The sequence below is a fragment of the Pongo abelii genome, chromosome 23 (assembly GCF_028885655.2).
Source record: "Pongo abelii isolate AG06213 chromosome 23, NHGRI_mPonAbe1-v2.0_pri, whole genome shotgun sequence".
In the NCBI taxonomy this organism is placed as follows: domain Eukaryota; kingdom Metazoa; phylum Chordata; class Mammalia; order Primates; family Hominidae; genus Pongo; species Pongo abelii.
The window spans coordinates 49,976,270-49,996,983 of NC_085929.1; the positions used below are offsets into that span (position 1 = coordinate 49,976,270).

Genomic DNA, 20,714 nt, shown 5'->3' on the forward strand with positions numbered 1-20,714 from the left:
GGACATCCCCAGGAGACAGACACCACCTGTGGTGTGAGGAGTCAACACACAGGTCTGGTCTCCATGCAGGCATGCCCTCACTTGGGAACCAGGCACATCTCTGACATCTCTGAGCCTCAGTTTCCCCTGTTGCAGAATGGGAATACAGCCTCACTGGGGTGCTGGGAGTGTCTGGGGAAGGACTCAGGGCCAACGACAGATGTCATCCTCACCAGAGACACTCTTAATATTGGCTGTGGTCATGGCTGGCTCCCTGGAAAGCCCGGCCTCTTTGGGGAGGGGAGGTATTGGGGTGGGAAGAACAAACGGGTAGGGATCAGGACAGAGAGTGCTTGGCCTTGGGGGAAGGAGATTGGACCTGGACCTGGACAGGCTCCTCTGAGAGCTCAGGGGCCGCTGCAGCAGCCACATGGCTGGAACATGTCACACCCCTGCTTGGAGCTGCAGCTCCTGTAGAGTAGAGACAGCAAAGCTATCCTCAGAGGATTGTCAAGAGGAGGAAGTATAGGAATACCTGGCCGCTGGCAGGTCCTGTAAAAGACCCTTCTTCCTCCACAGGACTTTCATGGTGGTGGTCACCCCAGCAGGCAGCAGGGTTGCCAGCACTCAGCCTGCACCCTGGGAAATGGGGGCCCTGGGGAGGCTGGGAGGGGCCCCCAGGGGAGGTGAGCCTTTCTGGGGGTCCAGATGCAGCAGAGGGTTGTGAGCATTTTGGATCTGGGTTCGCCTCTGAGGCTTCATGTGTAAAATGGACACGTAAGTCCCCTGTGCAGGTTCATGGGAGAGGGAGAGAGAATGGGACACTCAGCAGATGGCAGAGGTCTCAGAGAGTTCTTGTGACTGTTTTCATTGCTGATATAGGTCTTGGGGCTTCCTGACTGTCAGGGACTCTGAGGTGGGGCTCCCGGCAGGAGGGTGCAGAGTGAAGAGGGCTAGTGTGTAGCTCCTCCCACCTGCCTGTCGGGTAGAGCACCTGCTTGTTCATTTCATTCTTCGTTCATTCATGGCCGTCTTGAGCAACCCCTCCCTGAAGCGGGCCTGGGCAGGAGGGGTTCAGGGATGGACCTCAGTTAGGGTGGAGAGGGGACACCTGTGCTGGGGGAGGCAGGTGATCAGGAGGAACTCCTGGAAGAGGTGGCCTTTGAGCCAGTCCTTAATAAAATACGGGTCGTGGATGATGGGAAAGGCTACGAAGGGCATTTCAGATTTCTGAACTAGTATGAGCAAAACCTGGAGGTACGGAAAGGCCAGAATGTGTTTAGGAAGCTGGAAGTGGATGGTTAAGGTTGACAGGGGTGGTGAGCTCCGTGAGGAGCCTGAACAGAATGACCTGGAAGGTGGAGGGGGCAGATCCTAAAGCCCCATGTGCCGGGCCGAGGGCTGGGCTTGTCCTGGAAGCAGCAGGGAGCCATGGGAGGTGCTGGAGTGGATGAGTGTCATGCAGTAAATATGTGGGTGGGGTCCTAGGAGCCAGGGGTGCAGGTCTCTTCCCCTCTGTCCAGTCTGGGTTAAGAGGGGAACTGGCAAGGGTCAGGGAGCTCAGAGGAGCAGGCAGGAAGTCATCTTGGGAGAGGGAGAGCCTGTGGCCTGGCACCCCAGGAATTGTCCGTGTGTCAGCTGCCAGCTTGGGCACAGGACGCAGGAGCCGTGAGCCCTGGCCCATGCCCCTCTGGCTTCTTGTGTGTCCTCGGGCACACTGCTTGACTTCTCTGTGCTTCCGTTTCCTTGTCTCTAAAACAGGGGGGCCTCCCAATAGTTTTGCCCTGAGGATGAACTGAGCTACTAGACATGACAGCGACTGCTAAAGGGGATTTGCTGTGGGCAGGGCGGTGGGACGGGTGGCGCGAGGGTGATTCCTGGTCACATTTTCATCATTCTGGGATGGACACATAGAGTATAGGCTCTGGAACTAGCATTCGGGGTTTGAGCCCTGGCTGTGTCACATGGGTACCTCTCTCCATCTCAGTTTCTGCATCTGTAGAGTGGAGGCCGTGGTGGCAGCTGCCTCTCTGGGGAGGGTGTGAGGATTGAGTCTGGCTGTTCCTGGAGAGGCCGTGGGCACTGCATCTGTGTGGGTGTCTGCTCCGTGTCCCGTTGAGGGCGGCCCCTACGCCGCCCTCAGTATTATGCCTGGGCCCGGGTGTGCCTGAGTGCTCAGCACTACCCAGGGCCCCCCAACACCCCAGCACTCCAGGAAATGGGGCTTAGCCAGGGATGGCTGTACTCCAGGGTGCTACAGTGACTCCTGGGGACATGACCTGCCCAGCAGCTGTGTACCTTACCTGGGGAGGCAGAGAACCCGAGCAGGGCAGGCTTGGCTTCTGCCATTTCCTATAGACGAGTGTCTCCCTGCTTCCCTGTTTGCGGCTGAGGAACCTGGAATTCATGCTTCAGCGGGAGACTGTTTAATGATTGGCCACGAGGAGGTCATTTATATTGGCTAAGCGGGATTAATTAGACGGGACTCGAAGGTTACCATAAGAGCACAAAAAAGCTGTTAAGGGGTTAACCTCTGAGAGATTACATTGTATTCAGCGCTCTGTTAAAGTTTGAATTAATTTTTCCCATGGGTTTGTTCACATTCTAATTTTCAACTAAATGAGACATCTGTTTCAGAAAAGGAAAATTTGCTCTGGTTGTCATGGCAACTATCATTCTGTAAGAAAATTATTCCAATGGTTACTTTAGAACAGAAAGACAGAAATTCAGGACATAAAGCCGCCTTCCATGGCTTAGCGGGAATTCGCATCCGTCCACCCTCCTCAGGCGCTGTGATGTGCCCCGCACAGTGGGGCTGGCATTGGGGATCCTGGACCCTCAGGGTGGTGAGGTTGGGTCCAGGCATTGGGTTGCGTTGGCAGCCAGTACAGTGGCTCTTGGGGCACCTCAGCATCGCATCTCAGGCATTCGTGAGTCTCAGACCATGGTGGCAGTGTGGGCAGTGAGGGGTGGGCTGGATCGGGGCTGACTGGGCCCCTGGAGCCCTTGTCTGCCCTGACCTCTGAAACACCAGGGGCCCCATGGGCTTCGGGCCTGCCGTTCACAGTGATTGATCCCACCTGCCAGGTCTCACTGGACATGGAGAGGGTCATTTCATCCCCACACACAGCATGTGGGGAGGACCTCTTCGCACTTCGCCTCCAGGAAGGGCTGCTCCTTTTGTCTCCTCTGCCCAGGGCAGAGCCTGATGGTGGTTTCCATGAATGTTGTACAGGAGGCCGGGGGCTGTCCAGGCCTCATGTGTAGCTCAGAGGCCTCTGGGAGTGAGGTCACCCCAAGGGGTCTACTCAGTCGTGCCCACCCACCTGCTCCTGCCTGCCTTTGAGAAGTCCCCCTTTCCCAGCCTGGGTATGGTGCTCCCCAGTGAGCAGTCTGTCCTGGGAAGTGTCTCTTCTGGATGTCTTGTGCATGACTTGACTCCTCCTGTCCCCCCACATTTTTCTTTTTTTTTTTTTGAAATGGAGTCTCGCTCTGTCGCCCAGGCTGGAGTGCAGTGGCATGATCTTGGCTCACTGCAACCTCTGCCTCCTGGGTTCAAGTGATTTTCCTGCCTCAGCCTCCTGAGTAGCTGGGATTACAAGCATGTGCCACTATGCCCAGTTAATTTTTGTATTTTTAGTAGAGACGGGGTTTCACCACATTGGCCAGGCTGGTGTCGAACTCCTGACCTGAGGTGATCCACCTACCTCGGCCTTCCAAAGTGCTGAGATTACAGGCGTGAGCCACTACACCCGGCCCCTGTCCACCAATATTCTAATAAAAGCTGGAACATCACCTCTTCCCATTGATGGAGCTCCCAGGTATTTAGAAGGCATTTTCACAGTGGTGGTGCCGTCTAATCCTCCTAACTGCTCTCCTCCTCCCTCCTTTCCTCCCCTGCGTCAGGCAGTGGGACACAGAGGAGAGCAAGAGGACTGGGGACAGAGGCGTCATTAACCCCATCTTTACACAGGAGGAAACTGAGGCTGGAAGAGGTGCATTGAGCAGCCAGGGGCAGAACGGGGGTGTCTGATGCCCACTTCAGTGCCCTTTCTACCCAGTAGAGGAAAACAAGGCAGCCTATGGCCCCCTGGACCCAATGTTATGGTGTCAGCTGCCCCCATGTCCCCAGATCCTGCAGGCAAGTCTGGTCCTTCTATGCATTTGGAGATGTTCTCATGGCCCCCCAGATGGGCAAGGGTGTGATGGGGAGGGAAAAAGGAACAAATTCCAGACCCGCTGCCCTGTTGAGATCTGGTTCTTCACCCAGCTCTGCCTGGGCCTCCCTGTGTGACCCTGGGAAGTGGAACAACCTCTCTGGGCATTGGGGTGGGGGAACAGGGCAGATTCCGGCTCCCCAAGATTTGAGGTCATGTGTTTCCAAGAAGCTGGCGGGAAACTGTCACCCCTAGAGGAAGGCTCCTTGGTGCTAGGTGAGGGGAAGGTGGGACAGGCAGCGACTCTACCAGGGGCCATCTCCTGGGGGTCCACAGGGTCTCTGATATGTTTCCGAGTGTTTCCTTCAAATAACCACCCCCTGCCGTGGCTCTCGGGAACCAACAGACGTGTTCTCTCCATACTGATGAGGCTTCCTCCTGCCTTGTAAATATTTGATCAGATTTTTGAAAAATGGAGGCTGTGTTTGGAAGGTACCACCAGAAATGTGTTGCTTGTTTTTCTGTTGGCTGATGGGGCTGGGGCTCCAGGGAGGACCCTAAGTGGCTTCTAAGCTGCTGAGTCCTTCCCAGAAGCACCTTACCCACTCCCCCTACCTGCCTGGTTCAGCCAGTGGGGCTCTGAATGTGTCTAGGACCACGGCATCAGAAAATTCCAGCTGTGAACTCAGCAGGTTAGAACTGGGGCAGCCTTGGGAGCTGCCGGTGAGACGCTGTCGGCTCTTCTCCACTAGGAACCGCGGAAGGAAAGCATTTTACTCTGTGACTCAGTCCGTGTTGATGTGGGTGGCTAATTAAATAGAAATATATTTAACTGAAGTATCCCTTTCCTGCCTCGATGGACTCTCAAATCTTGGGGAGCTGATGTTTTCTATTCTTTTTTTAAAAAAATAATGTTGTTGCCATTCATCAAAATGCAATTTGAAAGACCCTGCTGTAGGCCAGATGTTTTTCATTCAGGCTCCGTGGGTGAGTCTCAGGAGGGCTCCATGATAATTATGATGATAGCAATAATGATGGTAGTGGTGGTATAGGAGGTGATGGTGGTGATATTGATAATGGTGGTGTATGATGGTGGTGATGATGATAATGGTGATGGTGGTGATGGGAGTGATGATGTTGATGTTGATAATGGTGGTGGTGATGATGGTGGTGGTGATGGAGATGATGGTGGTGATAGTGATAGAGGAGGCGGTGGTGGTGATGGAGGTGGTGGTGGTAGTGATGGAGGTGGTGATGATGGAGGTGCTGGTTATGGAGGTTGTGGTAGTGATGGCGGTGATGGAGGTGGTGGTGGTGGTGATGGAGGTGGTGATGAAGATGATGGTGGTGGTGATGGTGGTGTTGGTGATGGAGGTGGTGGTGATGATGATGGAGGTGGTGGTTATGGAGGTGGTGGTGATGGTGATGGAGGTGGTGGTTATGGAGGTGGTGGTGGTGATGGTGACGGAGTTAGTGGTGATGGAGGTGGTGATGGTGGTGGTGGTAATGATTGAGGTGGTGGTGGTGATGGTGGTGATGATGGAGGTGGTGGTGATGGAGGTGGTGGTAATGACTGAGGTGCTGGTGATGGAGGTGGTGGTGATGGTGATGGAGGTGGTGACGATGGAGGTGGTGATGGAGGTGGTGATGATGATTGAGGTGGTGGTGGTGATAGTGGTGGTGATGGAGGTGGTGGTAATGATTGAGGTGCTGGTGATGGAGATGGTGGTGGTGGTGATGGTGATGATGATGGAGGTGGTGGTGATGGAGATGGTGGTGATGGAGGTGGTGGTAATGGAGGTACTGGTGGTGGTGGTCATGATGGAGGTGGTGGTAATGATTGAGGTGCTGGTGATGGAGGTGGTGGTGGTGATGATGTTGGTGATGATGGAGATGGTGGAGGTGGTGGTGATGGAGGTGGTGCTGGGGGTGATTATAGGGATGATGGAGGTGATGGGGATGATGAACTTGCAATGTGTTGAACACTTACTGTGTACCAGGCCCTGTTTTAAGTACTTTACATGGATTAACTGATTTAGTCATTTCAACAGCCCTATTGAGTATTATCCCCACTTCACAGATGGGAAATTGGGGCATAGAGGTTAAGTTCTTTGTTCAAGATCACACAGGTGGTAAGGAGTGGACCATTGTAACCCAGGTCTAACTGCAAGAAGCACTCGCAGTTGGGTGTAAAATCATGTGTGTGCATGTCAGGGGGTGATACATATTTCTGCAGAGAGAATCTTGGCTTCCTGCAGGCCTGTGTGGATGTGTCTGAGGGAGACGGTGCCCACTAATGGGATTAGCCACTGTCCTTGGTGCTGCCCACCCAGAGGCCGTTCCTTAGCCACAGCTGCCTGGTTTCCTCAATTGGTGGGCACTGCCTGTGGGTGGGGGTCCCTGAGAGAGCCCTTACTGGGGGTGCAGGCAGCTCTTCTGTGCTCTGCCCCTCACACTTAATTTTTCCTCTCACAGGCCTGGGGGCAGATCCCCAGGCACAACCCAGAAAACACAGCCAGTCTCATTCCCCAGGCCCCCACCTGTGCAAGGGGCTCTCCTGGAGCCTGCTCATGGCTGGGTGTAGGGGACCCCCTTTCTTCTTCTCCCTCAAGAACTGGGCAGGAGCGACAGCCCTCTTCCTCAAAGCCCAGAGCTTGGCTGGTAGGGGACTGGGAAGGTGGTGGTCTGGTGTGTTCTGCCTGCTTTTAGTACGTTCCCCTGGGGGTTCTGGGGCTTTTCTTTCAAATGAGGGGGATTGGTTTCAGCTTTGGCATTTTGGCTGCAATCCCAAGAACAGGTAAAGTCCTGCTCAACATCCTGTTAACAATTTATTCATTAATTCAGTCCCCTCTCACCCACCATCATTCGTTAAACATAGATTTGCGTGTCTCCTGGGCTGGTGTCTGAAACAACGAAAAGGCCTTTGACCCCAAATAACCAGTGTGGTCACCCATCCTCCTCTGTCACAAGCCCCGTGTCCCAGGAGATGGCTCTGTAGGCTTGAAGGCAGGGTGGGGCAGTGGGGAGAGAACATCAGATCTGGGTTTGAGAATGACTTCTCCACTGACCCACTGTGTGAACCTGGGCACTTTCCGTTCCCTCGCCAAACCTCCATCTTCTGGTCCAGGAGCTGCCAGCATAGGACTAAGTTGGGGTTTTCAAATGGGGTTCCAAGGAGGTGCCAACAGGGTAGTATGTTGGGTTAACAGCCAGGGGTGTCAGTCACCCCACGGAACAGTGCATGGCCCAGGGAGGGATTTCAGTGGCAGCCTTGGGCACTGGTGCTCGTGATGGAGGTGGTGATAGAGGCACTGGCAATGGCAAAGCCCACCCCTCCCCCAGCCTCCACCAACTCTCGCAGCGTGTGGTGGCGGGAGAGTGGTAGTGAGGCACCCTGTCAGGGGCCGGCACACCAGAACCCAAGTCCTGTGCCATCTCACCACTGGGAGCCTCAGTGTCCTCATCTGTAAAAGGAGAATAATGCTAGTCCCTCTTTCACGGGGTTCTTGTAACAGCTGAGCCCATCCCAGTAATGTACATATTTGGGGCCTGGCAGAACAGTAGGTGCACAGGAAATGCTGGTGACTATTTTTATTTTCCAACCCCTGGGCCTCAATTTTCTCATCTACAAAACATGTAGAAGGAGACTTATCTGGCCAACAGTGCTGCAAGGGTGAAGGTCGTCCCAGGGCAGCAGGCGGGGAGGTGATGTGGGGATGGCAACTGCATTACTGTGTAGGGCTGTGTAACTGAGGATCAAATCCAGTGGTGAAAACAACGGAAATTCACTCTCTCATGTTTCTGGAGGCCAGAAGCCTATAGAGGCCTCCACAAGATTGGTTCGTTTTGGGAGGCTCTGAGGGAAAACTCTTCCGGGCCACTCTTCTAGCTGCTGCTTTATTTTGAGACAGGGTCTTGCTCTGTTGCCCATGCTGGAGTGCAGTGGCACAATCTCAGTTCACTGCAGCCTTGACCTCCTGGGCTCAAGCAGTCGTCTCCTACCCCATCCTCTTGAGTAGCTGGGACTACAGGTGTGCGCCATCATGCCCGACTAATTTTTTAAAAATATATTTGTAGAGACAGTGTCTTACTGTGTTGCCCAGGCTGGTCTTGCACTTGAGGGCTCAAACAATCCTCCTGCCTCAGCCTCCCAAAGCACTGGGATTACAGGCATGAGCCACCATGCTTGGCCACGCTGTCGTGGCTTCTGATGGTTGCTGGTATTCCTAGTTGCTAGTGATCCTTGGCCACACTGTCGTGGTTTCTGATGGTTGCTGGTGATCTTGGTCGTTCTTTAGCTTGTGCAAGTGTCACTTCAGTTTCTACCTCCATTGTCACCTGGTGTCCTTCCTTCTGCCGGTGTCTCTATGTTATCACATGGCCCTCTTTTAAGGACACCAGTCATTGGAGGTAAGATCTACACGAATCCAGTATGACCCCATGTTAGCTTGATTTCATCTACAAAGAACCTCTTTATAAATAAGGTCTTATTCACAGGTCCTGGGGGTTGGCAACACATCTTTTTGGGGGACACAATTTGATTCACAGTGGTGGTGGTGGTGATGGTGGCTGTCTTAGACCATTCGGGCTGCTACAAGAAAATGCCATAAACTGGGTGGATTCTAAACAACAGAAGTGTGTTTCTCACAGTCTGGAGGCTAGAATTCCAAGATCAAGGTGCTGGCAGATTCCATGTCTGGTGAGGACCCACTTCCTGGTTCATAGATGGCACCTCCTTGCTGTTTCCTTACATAGTGGAAGGAGCAAGGATCTCTCATGCCTCTCCTTATAAGGGCACTGATCCCATTTGAGAGGGCTCCACCCTCATGGCCTCATCACCTCCCAGAGACCCCACCTCCTACTACTAGCACCTTGGGGATTAGATTTCAAAATATTAATTTTGGGGGGATGCAAACATTTAGATCATAGCAATGATTGAGGTAGTGGTGGTGATGGAGGTGGTAGGAGGAGGTGGTGGTGGTGATGGAGGTGCTGGTAGTGGTGACAGGTGTGATGGGGGTGGTGATGATGGAAGTGGTGATGGAAGTGGAGGTGGTGGTGGTGATGGAGGTGGTGGTGGTGATGGAGGTGGTGATGGTGGTGGTGATGGAGGTGATGGTGGTGATGGTGGTGGTGATGGTGGTGGTAGTGATGGAGGTGGTGATGGAGGTGATGGTGGTGATGGTGGTGGTGATGGTGGTGGTAGTGATGGAGGTGGTGATGGAGGTGATGGTGGTGATGGTGGTAGTGATGGAGGTGGTGATGGAGGTGATGGTGGTGATGGTGGTGGTGATGGTGGTGGTAGTGATGGAGGTGGTGATGGAGGTGATGGTGGTGATGGTGGTGGTGATGGTGGTGGTAGTGATGGAGGTGGTGATGGAGGTGGTGGTGGTGGTGATGGTGGTGGTAGTGATGGAGGTGGTGATGGAGGTGATGGTGGTGATGGTGGTGGTGATGGTGGTGGTAGTGATGGAGGTGGTGATGGAGGTGGTGGTGGTGGTGATGGTGGTGGTAGTGATGGAGGTGGTGATGGTGGTGGTGGTGGTGGTGATGGTGGTGGTAGTGATGGAGGTGGTGATGGAGGTGATGGTGGTGATGGTGGTGGTGATGGTGGTGGTGGTGATGGAGGTGGTGGTGGTGGTGATGGAGGTGATGGTGGTGATGGTGGTGGTGATGGAGGTGGTAGGAGGAGGTGGTGGTGGTGATGGAGGTGCTGGTAGTGGTGACAGAGGTGTGATGGAGGTGGTGATGATGGAAGTGGTGATGGAAGTGGAGGTGGTGGTGGTGGTGATGGAGGTGGTGGTAGTGCTGGTGGTGGTAGTGATGGAGGTGGTGATGGAGGTGGTGGTGGTGGAGGAGGAGGTACTAGTAATGGAGGTGGTGGTGGAAGTGCTGGTTATGGTGGTGGTGGTGGTGATGGAGGTGGTGGTGATGGTGGAGGTAGTGGTGGTGGAGATGGTGGTGGTGGAGGTGATGGTGGAGGTAGTGGTGGTGGAGGTGACGGTGTTGGAGGTGGTGGTGGTGGAGATGGTGGTGGTGGAGGAGGAGGTACTAGTAATGGAGGTGGTGGTGGAAGTGCTGTTGATGGTAGAAGTGCTAGTGATGGTGGAGGTGGCGGTGTTGGAGGTGGTGATGCTGGTTACTTTGTTGACATAAAGGGCCCATTCTTGTGGAATCATGCATGGGTGAAACCTAAGGGATGATTCTGATGCTTTTGTTGCAAATGACTGAAAACCCAGTTCAAATGGCTTTGTGTTGGCCCATATAATTGGGAAGTGCTGAGGTAGGGTGGGTGTCTGGTCCAGTTTGATCCAGCTGTTTCTTGGGTAGCTTAACAGCTGCCGACAGCTCCCAAGGCTAGAAGCTCACTGTTTATACACAGGGATGATAGTATCCACTTTTCTTCTCCTTGAAAAGAGACTCCCTGCAATTGGAAGGATCTAGGTGATGTGTGTACCACTGAACTGACTAGGGGGAATATCTGGCACTGATGGGTCCAGGTCTTGGCTGGGGAGCAGGCTACCAGGCTGGGATTGCATTTAATGGTCTAGGTCCACCTGGCCCCACCCTCCCAGCTGGGGATGGGCTCAACTCTACCTGGACTCCCTGGCCAGAGCTTCCAGTATAAGCAAGAATGAGCAGCCCACACCTGGAATCTGCTCTCTTTTGATTGGGGGTCCACATACCCCGCCTGGGGGAGGGAGGATGGAGGGGCATCTTCCTGGGGGTGGGGGTGGGAGTATTGGAGAATGTATAATGTTCCCTGTGGATTTTCTTAGAAAGGCTTGGAGCAGGAAAGGTCTTATGAAGAAGCTGATATATATATGTACATATATATGTTCATATATATATGTTCATATATATATGTATTTAGCTTTCTTTTTTTTGGTTATGTAAATAATACTTACAGGAAAACAGAAACTGCAGGTAAGCAGGAGACAGGAGACAGGAGACAGGAAAGAGAATTCCCCAGGGACCCACAGCCCGCCAGTGGGTCAGAGTCCTGGTGAGTCCCTGCCTTCCCTGGGTGGAGACGTTCCCTGGGTCTCCAGGTAGCGAGCTGGTCCTGAGAGCCCCCTGGCCCGTGGGGAGCTCCGCCTTCCCTGTGACCGCCCTGTACCTTCACCCACCCTCCCTCAACCACCTGCACTTCTTCTACAGGCAGCCCTGGTTCTATGGCTGGGGCTTCAACCTCCCGCGAGGCCAAGCCCTGCTGGAGAAATGGAACCTCATTCCCGAAGGCGTAGACATCCTGATAACCCATGGACCGCCACTGGGTAAGGCTCTGTTTGCCTGGCCCTCCAGCTCGCCCACCTGGGCTGGTGGGTGGGCTCTGGGATGGGGGTCTGGCTGGGCTTGTATAGGGGAGCCGTGGAGGGGCTCTGAGACCCACTTGCTGGGGCACTGAGGACACGTCGCGCCATGGTCCCTCTTATTTCCTGAGTGCCCACTGAGAGCAGGGGGCTTGACTTGTTACCTTGTGGGCTCCTCACAACAGCACAGGAGGCCAGAATCACCCGCCCATTTGACAGGTGGGACCCTGGAGCTTCGGCTTATGCCTCTGCAGACCCCAGTCCTGGGTGCTGAAAATCACCAGAGCCCTGCACAGGGCTTCCTCCGGGCAGCCCTCACTCCCTCAGAAACCTGGGGTCCCCACTTCCTCACCCCACCCAGCCCAACATCCCCAGGGCCTGTAGACCACCTCCCATCTCTCCTCTCTGCCCCCACCCCACCACCCAATCCACACTGAGGTTATCCCTCATCTGCATACTGCCTCCCCCACCCACACTGTCCCCTCTGGGGGCTTTCTCAGTTCCCTTCCTTTCCTCATTCCCACAGCCTGGCCATCACCACATCCCTCCCATTCCGCCTCCAAACTGCCTCCCACTCCCCCTTCTCTTCAAGCTGCTGACCCCGCCTCAGTCCAGGACAATGTCTTCTCTCTCTCCCGTGGTCATGGTGGAGGTGGTGGTGATGATGGAGGTGGTGGTGGAGGTGGTGGTGATGATGGAGGTGGTGGTGGAGGTGGTGGTGATGATGGAGGTGGTAATGGAGGTGGTGGTGGAGGTGGTGATGGAGGTGATGGAGGTGGTGGAGGTGGTGGAGGTGAAGGTCTTGCCCCTTCCAGTCCACTCACTTTACATCAGCAGGAGGGAGTTCTCTGTATCCTTATGTGTGCCGTGCCACCCCTCTGTGACCCTCTGTGGCTCCCTCAGTCCTCTGAATGAAGTCCAGTCTCCCAGCAGTTTGGCCCATATCAGTGTCTTGCTCCCACCGCCACCTCCAGAAACCCACCATCCCTCCCTCAGTGCTTGGGACCAGTCCCTGTGCTGGGTGACACTGGTCCAGGATAACCCCTGCAGTGTGTGCCTGGGTTGGAGGGCCCCCAGGCGGCAGGGTAGAGGGTTCAGAAACAGCCAAACCCCGTGGGAGACATTCAGGGGTGAGGGAAGCTTGAGGAGTCAGGAGAGATGACTGCTGTTAGGCTGCATGGGGGACTTGCACAAGCTGTGATCCCAGAATTGGAGGAGGGTGAGGTAGAGAAGGGGAGGGGAAGGGTGTCCAGGCCAGAGACCATGGGGGAGGCTGTGGGGTGAGGCGCAGGACAGCTCAAGTGTCACTGGCTCACACACCAGTTCAGGAAGAAACTCCTGATACCACTTTGTGCCCGTACCCAGCCAGTGCCCCATGGCCCCTCTGCCTCCTCACAAAGTCCAGGAAAGGAAGGTTTTGCCAGCCTCACCCTCACAGGTGGAAGCGGAGGCCTGGGCCCTGGTGTGATTTAAGCAGCACAGGGAGGTTGTAGCCGGGTGCGTTTCACCCCCACCCGAAGCCGCCTGAGTCCTGGGACGGTTCCCGTCAACATTCGGTGTCATTGGTCACTGACAGTGAGGCTCAGCAGCAAAGGCGTCTTGTTCTCTTCCTTCTCTTTTCATTCCCTCCTTTCCCTAGCTCCTTTTTTCCTTCTTTCCTCCCCTCCTCCCTCTTCCTTCTTTCTCTCCCTCTCTCCTTTCCATCTATCCATCTCTCCAAACATGGTGTCGTTTGGCTTCCTGCTCTCCGGACGCCCCGCCCGGGCCCCTTCACACACCACCCGGCTCCTGTCTCAGGGCTGCCCGTGTGCCAGGCGCTCCAGCTGGTGCTGCCCTTGCATCATCTCCGGACTGTGCGCGCCAGGGCGCCGACGTGCTGGAGACCCTCCCCACAACACACACTCCAGAATTGCCTCATGCATGGTGGGATCCCAGTGCCCAGCCCAGCACTCTGTTGGATGAAATGGAGGCACAGAGAGGTTAAGTGGCTTGTCCAAGGTCACACAGCCAGTAGGCAGCAGAGCCTGGGACTTCACCCCAGTGTCTGCCCCCAGCCTGTGCCCAACCCATTCCCGGACTCTTTTCTCTGCTTTCCCCTCCTTCTCCCCCTCCTCCTCCTCCCTCATCTTTGTCTCTATCTCTGTCTGTGTCTTCTCTTTATGCCTGTTGCCGCTCATTTGGGCCTTTGAGTGGAAGCTTCCCCTGTCCCCTTCCTGGCAGTTGCAGAAACCTGTTCTGCTCACCCAAACAGAGAGGGGCCGCCGTGAACCCTAATTGTTTGCTTGGAGTAATCAATTCTTCTCCGTTTGTGTAGCCATGTGAGGATACTAAGCAGCCACCATCTGGGCGGCTCCAGGAGGCTGGCAGCGGGGGCAGGTGCAGGCGCAGCCACGTGAGCGATGCTGCACCCACGGAGGAAGTTTCTGCTCATGAGTCTGGGCTGTTTAGGAAGTTTCTGACATGGAAATCTCACTCCTGGGCTGTGTGTCAGGACGCCCTGCTCTGCAACTAACCACCAGGGTGCCTGCCCTTGGGACTCACCCGTCCCTCTCTGGCCTCCGTTTGCTGATCTCTGCGGTGGGCGGATGCCACCCTTGAGACCACTCGAGCACAGATGGTCTGGGGGGCGCTAGCAGTTACTGAGCACCCCACCCCAAGTGCCTGGCCCATGCTAAGCTCTTTCAAGGAGGCCCTCAGTGCAGCCCTATGGAGGAGGAGGGTGAGGCTTCAAGGTCCTGAATGGTTTCAGTCCCTGAAGCCTGAGGCAGGGCAGGGTTCCGGAGAGCTTGCTCAGGGAGAGTGCAAAGCCGGAGTCCGGAAGCCCCATGCCTCTTCCAGGCTGCAGAAGCTGCTGCTGGGCGTGGGGTGGTGAGGGGCTGGGACAGACCCCGTCATGGCCTCCTGTTGTCTCCCCCATACCAGGCTTCCTGGACTGGGTCCCCAAGAAGATGCAGCGGGTGGGCTGCGTGGAGCTGCTCAACACGGTGCAGAGGCGCGTCCAGCCGCGGCTACATGTCTTTGGCCACATCCACGAAGGTCAGTACGTAGTGGAGACAGGCACCTCACGGGCTAGGGGCTCCTAATGGACCCTCCAGCAGGACCTCCCCTCCGTTCAGCCAGAAGGGAAATAAATAGCCCATTCCTACTGTTCGCTTTGTAACTGCTAACTGCCATACACACCCTGGCTGTCAATGAGCTATCGCTAAATGTTTAGTAATAGGAAGACGACCACATGACCACAACATCCTGCCTAACTTAGGGGGTAAATTTTGCTTCTGGGGAGCCCTGCAACTCTGCTGTGCCTCCAGCCTGGGAAGCCACTGGGAGGTGGGCAGGGGGTTTTCAGAGGAAGGGGCATTTGGGCCGCGACATGGAGGATGCATTATATTTGGTGGGCACACTATGAATCCCTTAAAACTGGTGGCCCTGTCTTGTTGCTTCTATTCCTGGGGCCTGGCATAGAATAGGTGCTTAATAAGTGTGGAGGGACTACCTGTGATGGTGAGGATGATGTCAGCTCCAGTTCTATCATCCACACGGCCACGCCCTGGCCTGTTGCTGTGTGCAGGCATTCCCTAGTAGACCTCAGCCATGCTCACCTGAGCCTCATTTCACCAGTTTGGCACAGATGCCTCTTTTTTTGCTCCTTTTGGATATTTATCCCACCTGCCCAAGGCCTCTCTGTCACATCCCTGCCAGGAAGCATATTGGCTGCTGTGGGATGTCTGGACTGACGTGTTTTCCCCCGGAGGCATCTCCTGGCCTCCTGAACCTCTGTCTGGTTGGACCAGGGACCCCAGGCCTCCACATTGCCTGGTCCACATCAGATCGTTTTCCAGCTCAAAAGCAAGCAAGCCTCAAACCATTCATTCCCTGAGGGCCTCTGCAGCTCATTGTCAAGGGGCAGGAGTGATCAGACCTCACCTGGTCCTGGAGTGGCTCCTGGAGGAGCCCTAGGCACAGAGGAGTCATCAAAGCAGGATGTGAGAGGTCCTGGGAGAGATGGGCAGCTCACGTGCTGTGGGATAATATTAATGGCTGTCATTTTCTGTGGCCCTGCTATGGACATGTAGCTCCATCATATCCAAAGTTGCCTGTGACCCAAACCACACCCCCACACAATTGGACAGGCACAATTGGACTCCAAAGAATAGATCCTCACCCACCCACTAACCACTCTCTTCCTCCCCCGGCACCACACAGGGAAGGGGAAATGTTCCTTCTATCTTGGAGATGACCTGAGCTGAAGGATGAGGGGGATTCTACCAAATAGAGGTGGTGAGAAGAGGGTATGAGGGAGGCAGAGAAAGTACACGACAATGATGATCATGATAGTGATGATGGTGAGAGGATGGTAGTGATAGTAGTAATGATGATGATGGTGGTGGCAATAATGATAGATGATGGCCATGTTCTCAGTGGTGTGGGTAGTGATGATGGTGATAGTAATAATGTCAATGATGATGATGATACTGATGATGATGGTAGTGGTGACAATGGTGATGTGGTGATGATGATAATGATAAACGCAATGATGGTGGTGATGACAATGGTGATGATGATAATGATAAACGCAATGGTGGTGATGATGACAATGGTGATGATGATGGTGATTGTGGTGATGATGATAGTGCTGATACAATAATAATGAGGGTGATAATAATGACAGTGGTGTTGATGGTGGTGATGATCATGATGACATCAATGATGACAATGATGATGATGATAGGTATGCTGGTGATAATAGTGATGATGATAATGATAAGGGTAGTGATGATGATCATGGTGGCATTGGTGATGACACCATTCTTGGTGATGGTGGTGGTGGTGATGAATGATGGTGGTGGTGGTGATGAATGGTAATTATAAGGGTGGTGATGATGTTGATGGTGATAGTAATGATGATGGCATTTTTGATGATGTTGGTGATGGCGGTGGTGGTGGTGATGGCGGTGGTGGTGGTGATAGTGGTGGTGGTGATAGCGGTGGTGGTGGTGATAGCGGTGGTGGTGGTGATAATGGTGGTGATGATAAGGGTAGTGATGATGATGATGTTCATGGTGATAGTGATGATGATGATGGTGATGGTAATGGTGGTGGAGGTAATGGTGAACATGATGATAAGGGTGTTGGTGATGATGATGTTGATCATGATAGTGATGATGATGACATTAGTGATGATGATGGTGGTGGTGGTGGTGATGATAAGGGTGGTAATGATGATGTTGATGGTGATGGTGATGATGGCATTTTTGATGATGGTGATGGCGGTGGTGGTGGTGATAATGGTGGTGATGATAAGGGTATTGGTGATGATGATGTTGATCATGATAGTGATGGTTATGACATTAGTGATGATGATTATGGTGGTAGTAGTGGTGAAAAATAGTGATGATCACGATAAGGGTGGTGGTGATGATGATGTTGATGGTGATGATGGTGGTACAGTGGTGGTGGTGATGGTGATGAGGATGGTGGTGAAGATGATGTCGATGATGATGACTCACTGTGTGCTTCTCATGTGCCAGGCACTGGGCCGAGCACAGTACATAGATAATTATCTCATATAATCCTCATAGCAGGCTTGGAAGTGTCATGGATCATTATTATCTCCATTTTACAGATGAAGGGACTGACCTCGAGAGTTTACTAGCTTGCCCCAAACACATTCAGCCCACAGAGGCTGAGTGCCCTGTGACTGCCACACCAACCTGACCACCCTCACTGCTCTGGCTGCTGGCCTGATGGGCATGTGCTTACTTTCCAGGGTATGGTGTCATGGCAGATGGGACGACCACCTATGTGAATGCGTCCATATGCACTGTGAACTACCAGCCCGTGAACCCGCCCATAGTCATCGACCTCCCCACACCCCGGAACTCCTGACTGCTCCTCACTGCCCCTGCCCTGCCCGCCCGTGTCAGCTCCACAGGCCTGGCCCGGCCACTGTTCCTTCCATGCTGAGTTGCCTGGACGACCCATCTGGCTGCGGGGACTGGCCTAGCAGGCAGGTCAGGGCCTTGGAATGACTCTTTAGCCTTCTGTCACCTGGAGTTGGGACCCTGCGCATCCCCATCAGGGGTTCTGTGCTCATTTACTTTTTCTGCGTGTACATCCTGCGTGTACCTCGTTAAAGGACCTACTAAGCTCATGGCCCTGTCATATTTGGGAAATGACTAAATCTTCATTCTTCTCCCTTGGGCGCCCTCCTGGTTTGGGAAGCTGCTGCTCTTGAATGGGTTTTGGAAGTTACACAAAATTTCCCTCTAACCACGGGTCTGTGTGGCGGCATGCCCCTGGGTTAGGGGTGGGTGGGAGGATTCGTGAGCTGCACACAGACAGTCCTTGCTCTCCTCCCAAGTGAGGGAGGAGACAGGCTCAAGGCGGAGGCCCTCCGAGGGAGCATTTAGGGACATCTCAGGAATTCAGACCACACCTGGCCAGGCCCACAGCAGTTTGCCTGGCATTGTTCCCCCGTTTTTCTTCCCGTAGGCATTTTTGTTGACTTGAACAATGACCTGAGTGTCCTAGGCATTCACTCGGAGCCTGGATGATGGGGGCTGGTTCTACAGAATGAGCCACTGGCATGTGTGCCCAGGACCAGCGAGAGGGTTCCCAGTCATGGGGGGATGACGCTTGGTCCCACGGGGAACACACTGCTCTGTAGAACGCGGTAGCCTGGATGGAGGGTTAGGCTGCAGCAGGCCTGCCATGGACATGAACCCATGTCCAGGCACGCACCGACACACATGCACGCACACACCCCTCTTAATTGAACCAAGTGGGTCCTGTGTTTCTCTTTTCTGCCCTGCAGTGAGGTTCTGTTCCTTGGTGTGGCTTCCCTTGCACTGTTAGGCTGTCTGGCATGCCTGCAGCCGAGGAAGCCCAGGACCAGCCGGCCCTGTGAACGGGAGGGTGACAGGGACCGAGCGGGGCCCAGGCTCCAGCAGCCCCACCTTGGACAGCTTCTTTTTCTTCTTTGAATTAGGACTGGAGGGGGTGGGGCCAGGGCGGTGGTGGGAACCAGTAGGGCCTAGATGAGGGGGGCAGGCAGTCAGGCAGAAATGGGCAAGTTCAGGGTCAGATTCTGTCGTTATTTAATATTTTGTTCATCATGGACTTTTTTCGCATTTACTTTGATTTTTCACATTGCATTAAAGTAGCATTATTTGTCCTTATTGGTGACTTTTTTTGCACCCCCTTTACATTGTACATCTGAGAGAAGGGTGTCACTCCCTCACCCAGGTCCCAGCCCTGGGAACCAGCCTACCGTGAGCCCTTTTGCAGATATAGTCTCATTTCATCCTCAGATGGTCCTTCAAGGTAGGTACTTTAGTCCCATTTTAGAGATGAGACAATTGAGGCCAGAGGGGTGTGGTAACTTGCCTGGGGGCTCACAGCACAAAAGGAGCAGAGGCAGGATCTGACCCTTGTTCTCTGGCCTCACTGCCCTCACTTTGCCATGACCCCAAGTTATGTCCCTACAAAGCAATGCATGGTCCAAGGCTCTTTTTATTGTATTTTCATTTTTAAGGGTCCTGTTCAAAACTGGTCTGAGCTCTGAGGAGTCCTGAACCCTAGGTGCAGCATCCTAGCATCCTGGGAGTCCTTTTCTGCCCACGCTGAGCTGGGCTTCTCGAGGGGTGGGGCTGCTCTCCCTGGAAGCCTAGCAGCAGCACTGTGTCGGGTTGGCTGAAGCTGAGCGCCGTGGGATGCAGGGCTCCAGGAATCCCATTTGGCTGAAGGGGTTCCTGTAGCCAGGGATGTTTATGAGGTCTCTCTGATGCCCCAGGCGCAGGGCATGTGTGCGGGTGGAGAAAAGCAGGCCCTTTCAGTGCCAGCTCCACTCAATTTCTATGTGGACCGAGAACTATAAACTTAAAAAAAATTTTTTCCTAAGGTATCTTCAGAATATGGTGTATTTTTATGTGGAAAAGAAAAGTTATGAAGGCAGCTGTTACTTTAAGAGAAAATTCATTAAAAGTCCTCGAGATATGAAGATGACGGCGTGCTTCTCAATCATTTTGGCGTAACTTGATTGTGGCTGTAATTTTTTTTTTTTTTTTTGTCAAGCATGTCAGACAATAAAGTCTTTGTAAAAAGAGAAGTCCACGCGGCGCCTCTTCCTTCCAAATCTCTGGCTGTTGTCTGGGACACGTCGGGGCAGCGTGGTGTCCTCTTGCAGAATGCTGAGGCCTGGACAGAGCTTGGAGGCCGAAGACCTCCTGTGTGGCAGCAGTCGGTGTCCCTCTGCTTGCTTTAACCTCCCCAGGGGCGGGGGGATCCCAGAGGTGGTGGTGTGGGCAGTTCTGGGTCCTCTTGTGTACAAATACTTGGCTGCCTGGTCTCCCAAAACAGAACACCTCCAGAGGCCTTAGCGCTGGACTCTTCCTGGAAATGGCATGTTCAGCCCAGCCCCTGTGAAACATAGGGTCCAGACATTGCCCAGGAGAAACACTGGCAGGTACAACGACCCTAGTCTGAAAGCCCCCAAGCTGCAAAAGTTCTGTCATTTTTATCCATCTGTCCATCCATCCCTCTATATACCATCCACCCCTCCTTCCACCATCCATCCATCCATCCATCCCTCATCCCTCCATCTATCCATCCCCCATCCCTCCATCTATCCATCCCCCATCCCTCCATCCATCCATCCCCCATCTATCCATCCATCCATCCATCCATCCATCCCCCATCCATCCATCCCCCATCTATCCATTCATCCATCCCCCCTCTGTCATCCATCCATCCCCCATCTGTCCATCCATCCCTCCATCTATCCATCCCCCCATCCATCCATCTATCCATCCATCTCCCATCCATCCATCCATCTCCCATCCATCCATCCATCCCCATCCATCCATCCATCCCTCCCTCCATCCATCCATCCATCCATCCATCCATCCCTCCCTCCCTCCATCCATCCCCCATCTATTCATCTATCCCCCATCCATCCATCCCTCCCTCCATCCATCCATCATCCATCCATCCCTCCCTCCATCTGTCCATCTTCCATCCATCATCCATCCATTCATCCATCCATCCATCCCCCATCCTTCCATCCTTCCCTCCCTCCCTCCCTCTATCCATCCATCTCTCCATCTATCCATTCCCCATCCATCCATCCCCCATCTATCCATCCATCCATCCCCCATCTATCATCCTTCCATCCCCCATCCCTCCATCCATCTATCCCCCATCTATCCATCCATCCATCCTCTCATCCATCCATCCCCCATCTATCCATCCATCCATCCCCCATCTA

The 20,714-nt window shown here is 53.9% G+C and overlaps 1 protein-coding gene across 2 annotated transcripts in view; it reads left to right on the top strand.

Moving 5' to 3' along the window:
- The window catches only part of MPPED1 (metallophosphoesterase domain containing 1), a 94,387-nt gene extending 74,834 nt beyond the window's left edge, over positions 1 to 19,553 (top strand). The window contains exons 5-7 of one of the 2 annotated variants that reach the window (XM_024239767.3): positions 11,298 to 11,413; positions 14,372 to 14,485; positions 17,217 to 19,553. In XM_024239767.3, the coding sequence (XP_024095535.1) occupies positions 11,298 to 11,413; positions 14,372 to 14,485; positions 17,217 to 17,335 (349 nt within the window). In that variant the 3' untranslated portion in view covers positions 17,336 to 19,553. The remainder of the gene's footprint in view (positions 1 to 11,297; positions 11,414 to 14,371; positions 14,486 to 17,216) is intronic. The other variant, XM_054543757.2, reaches the window with a different exon arrangement.
- Positions 19,554 to 20,714: the final 1,161 nt, after the last annotated feature.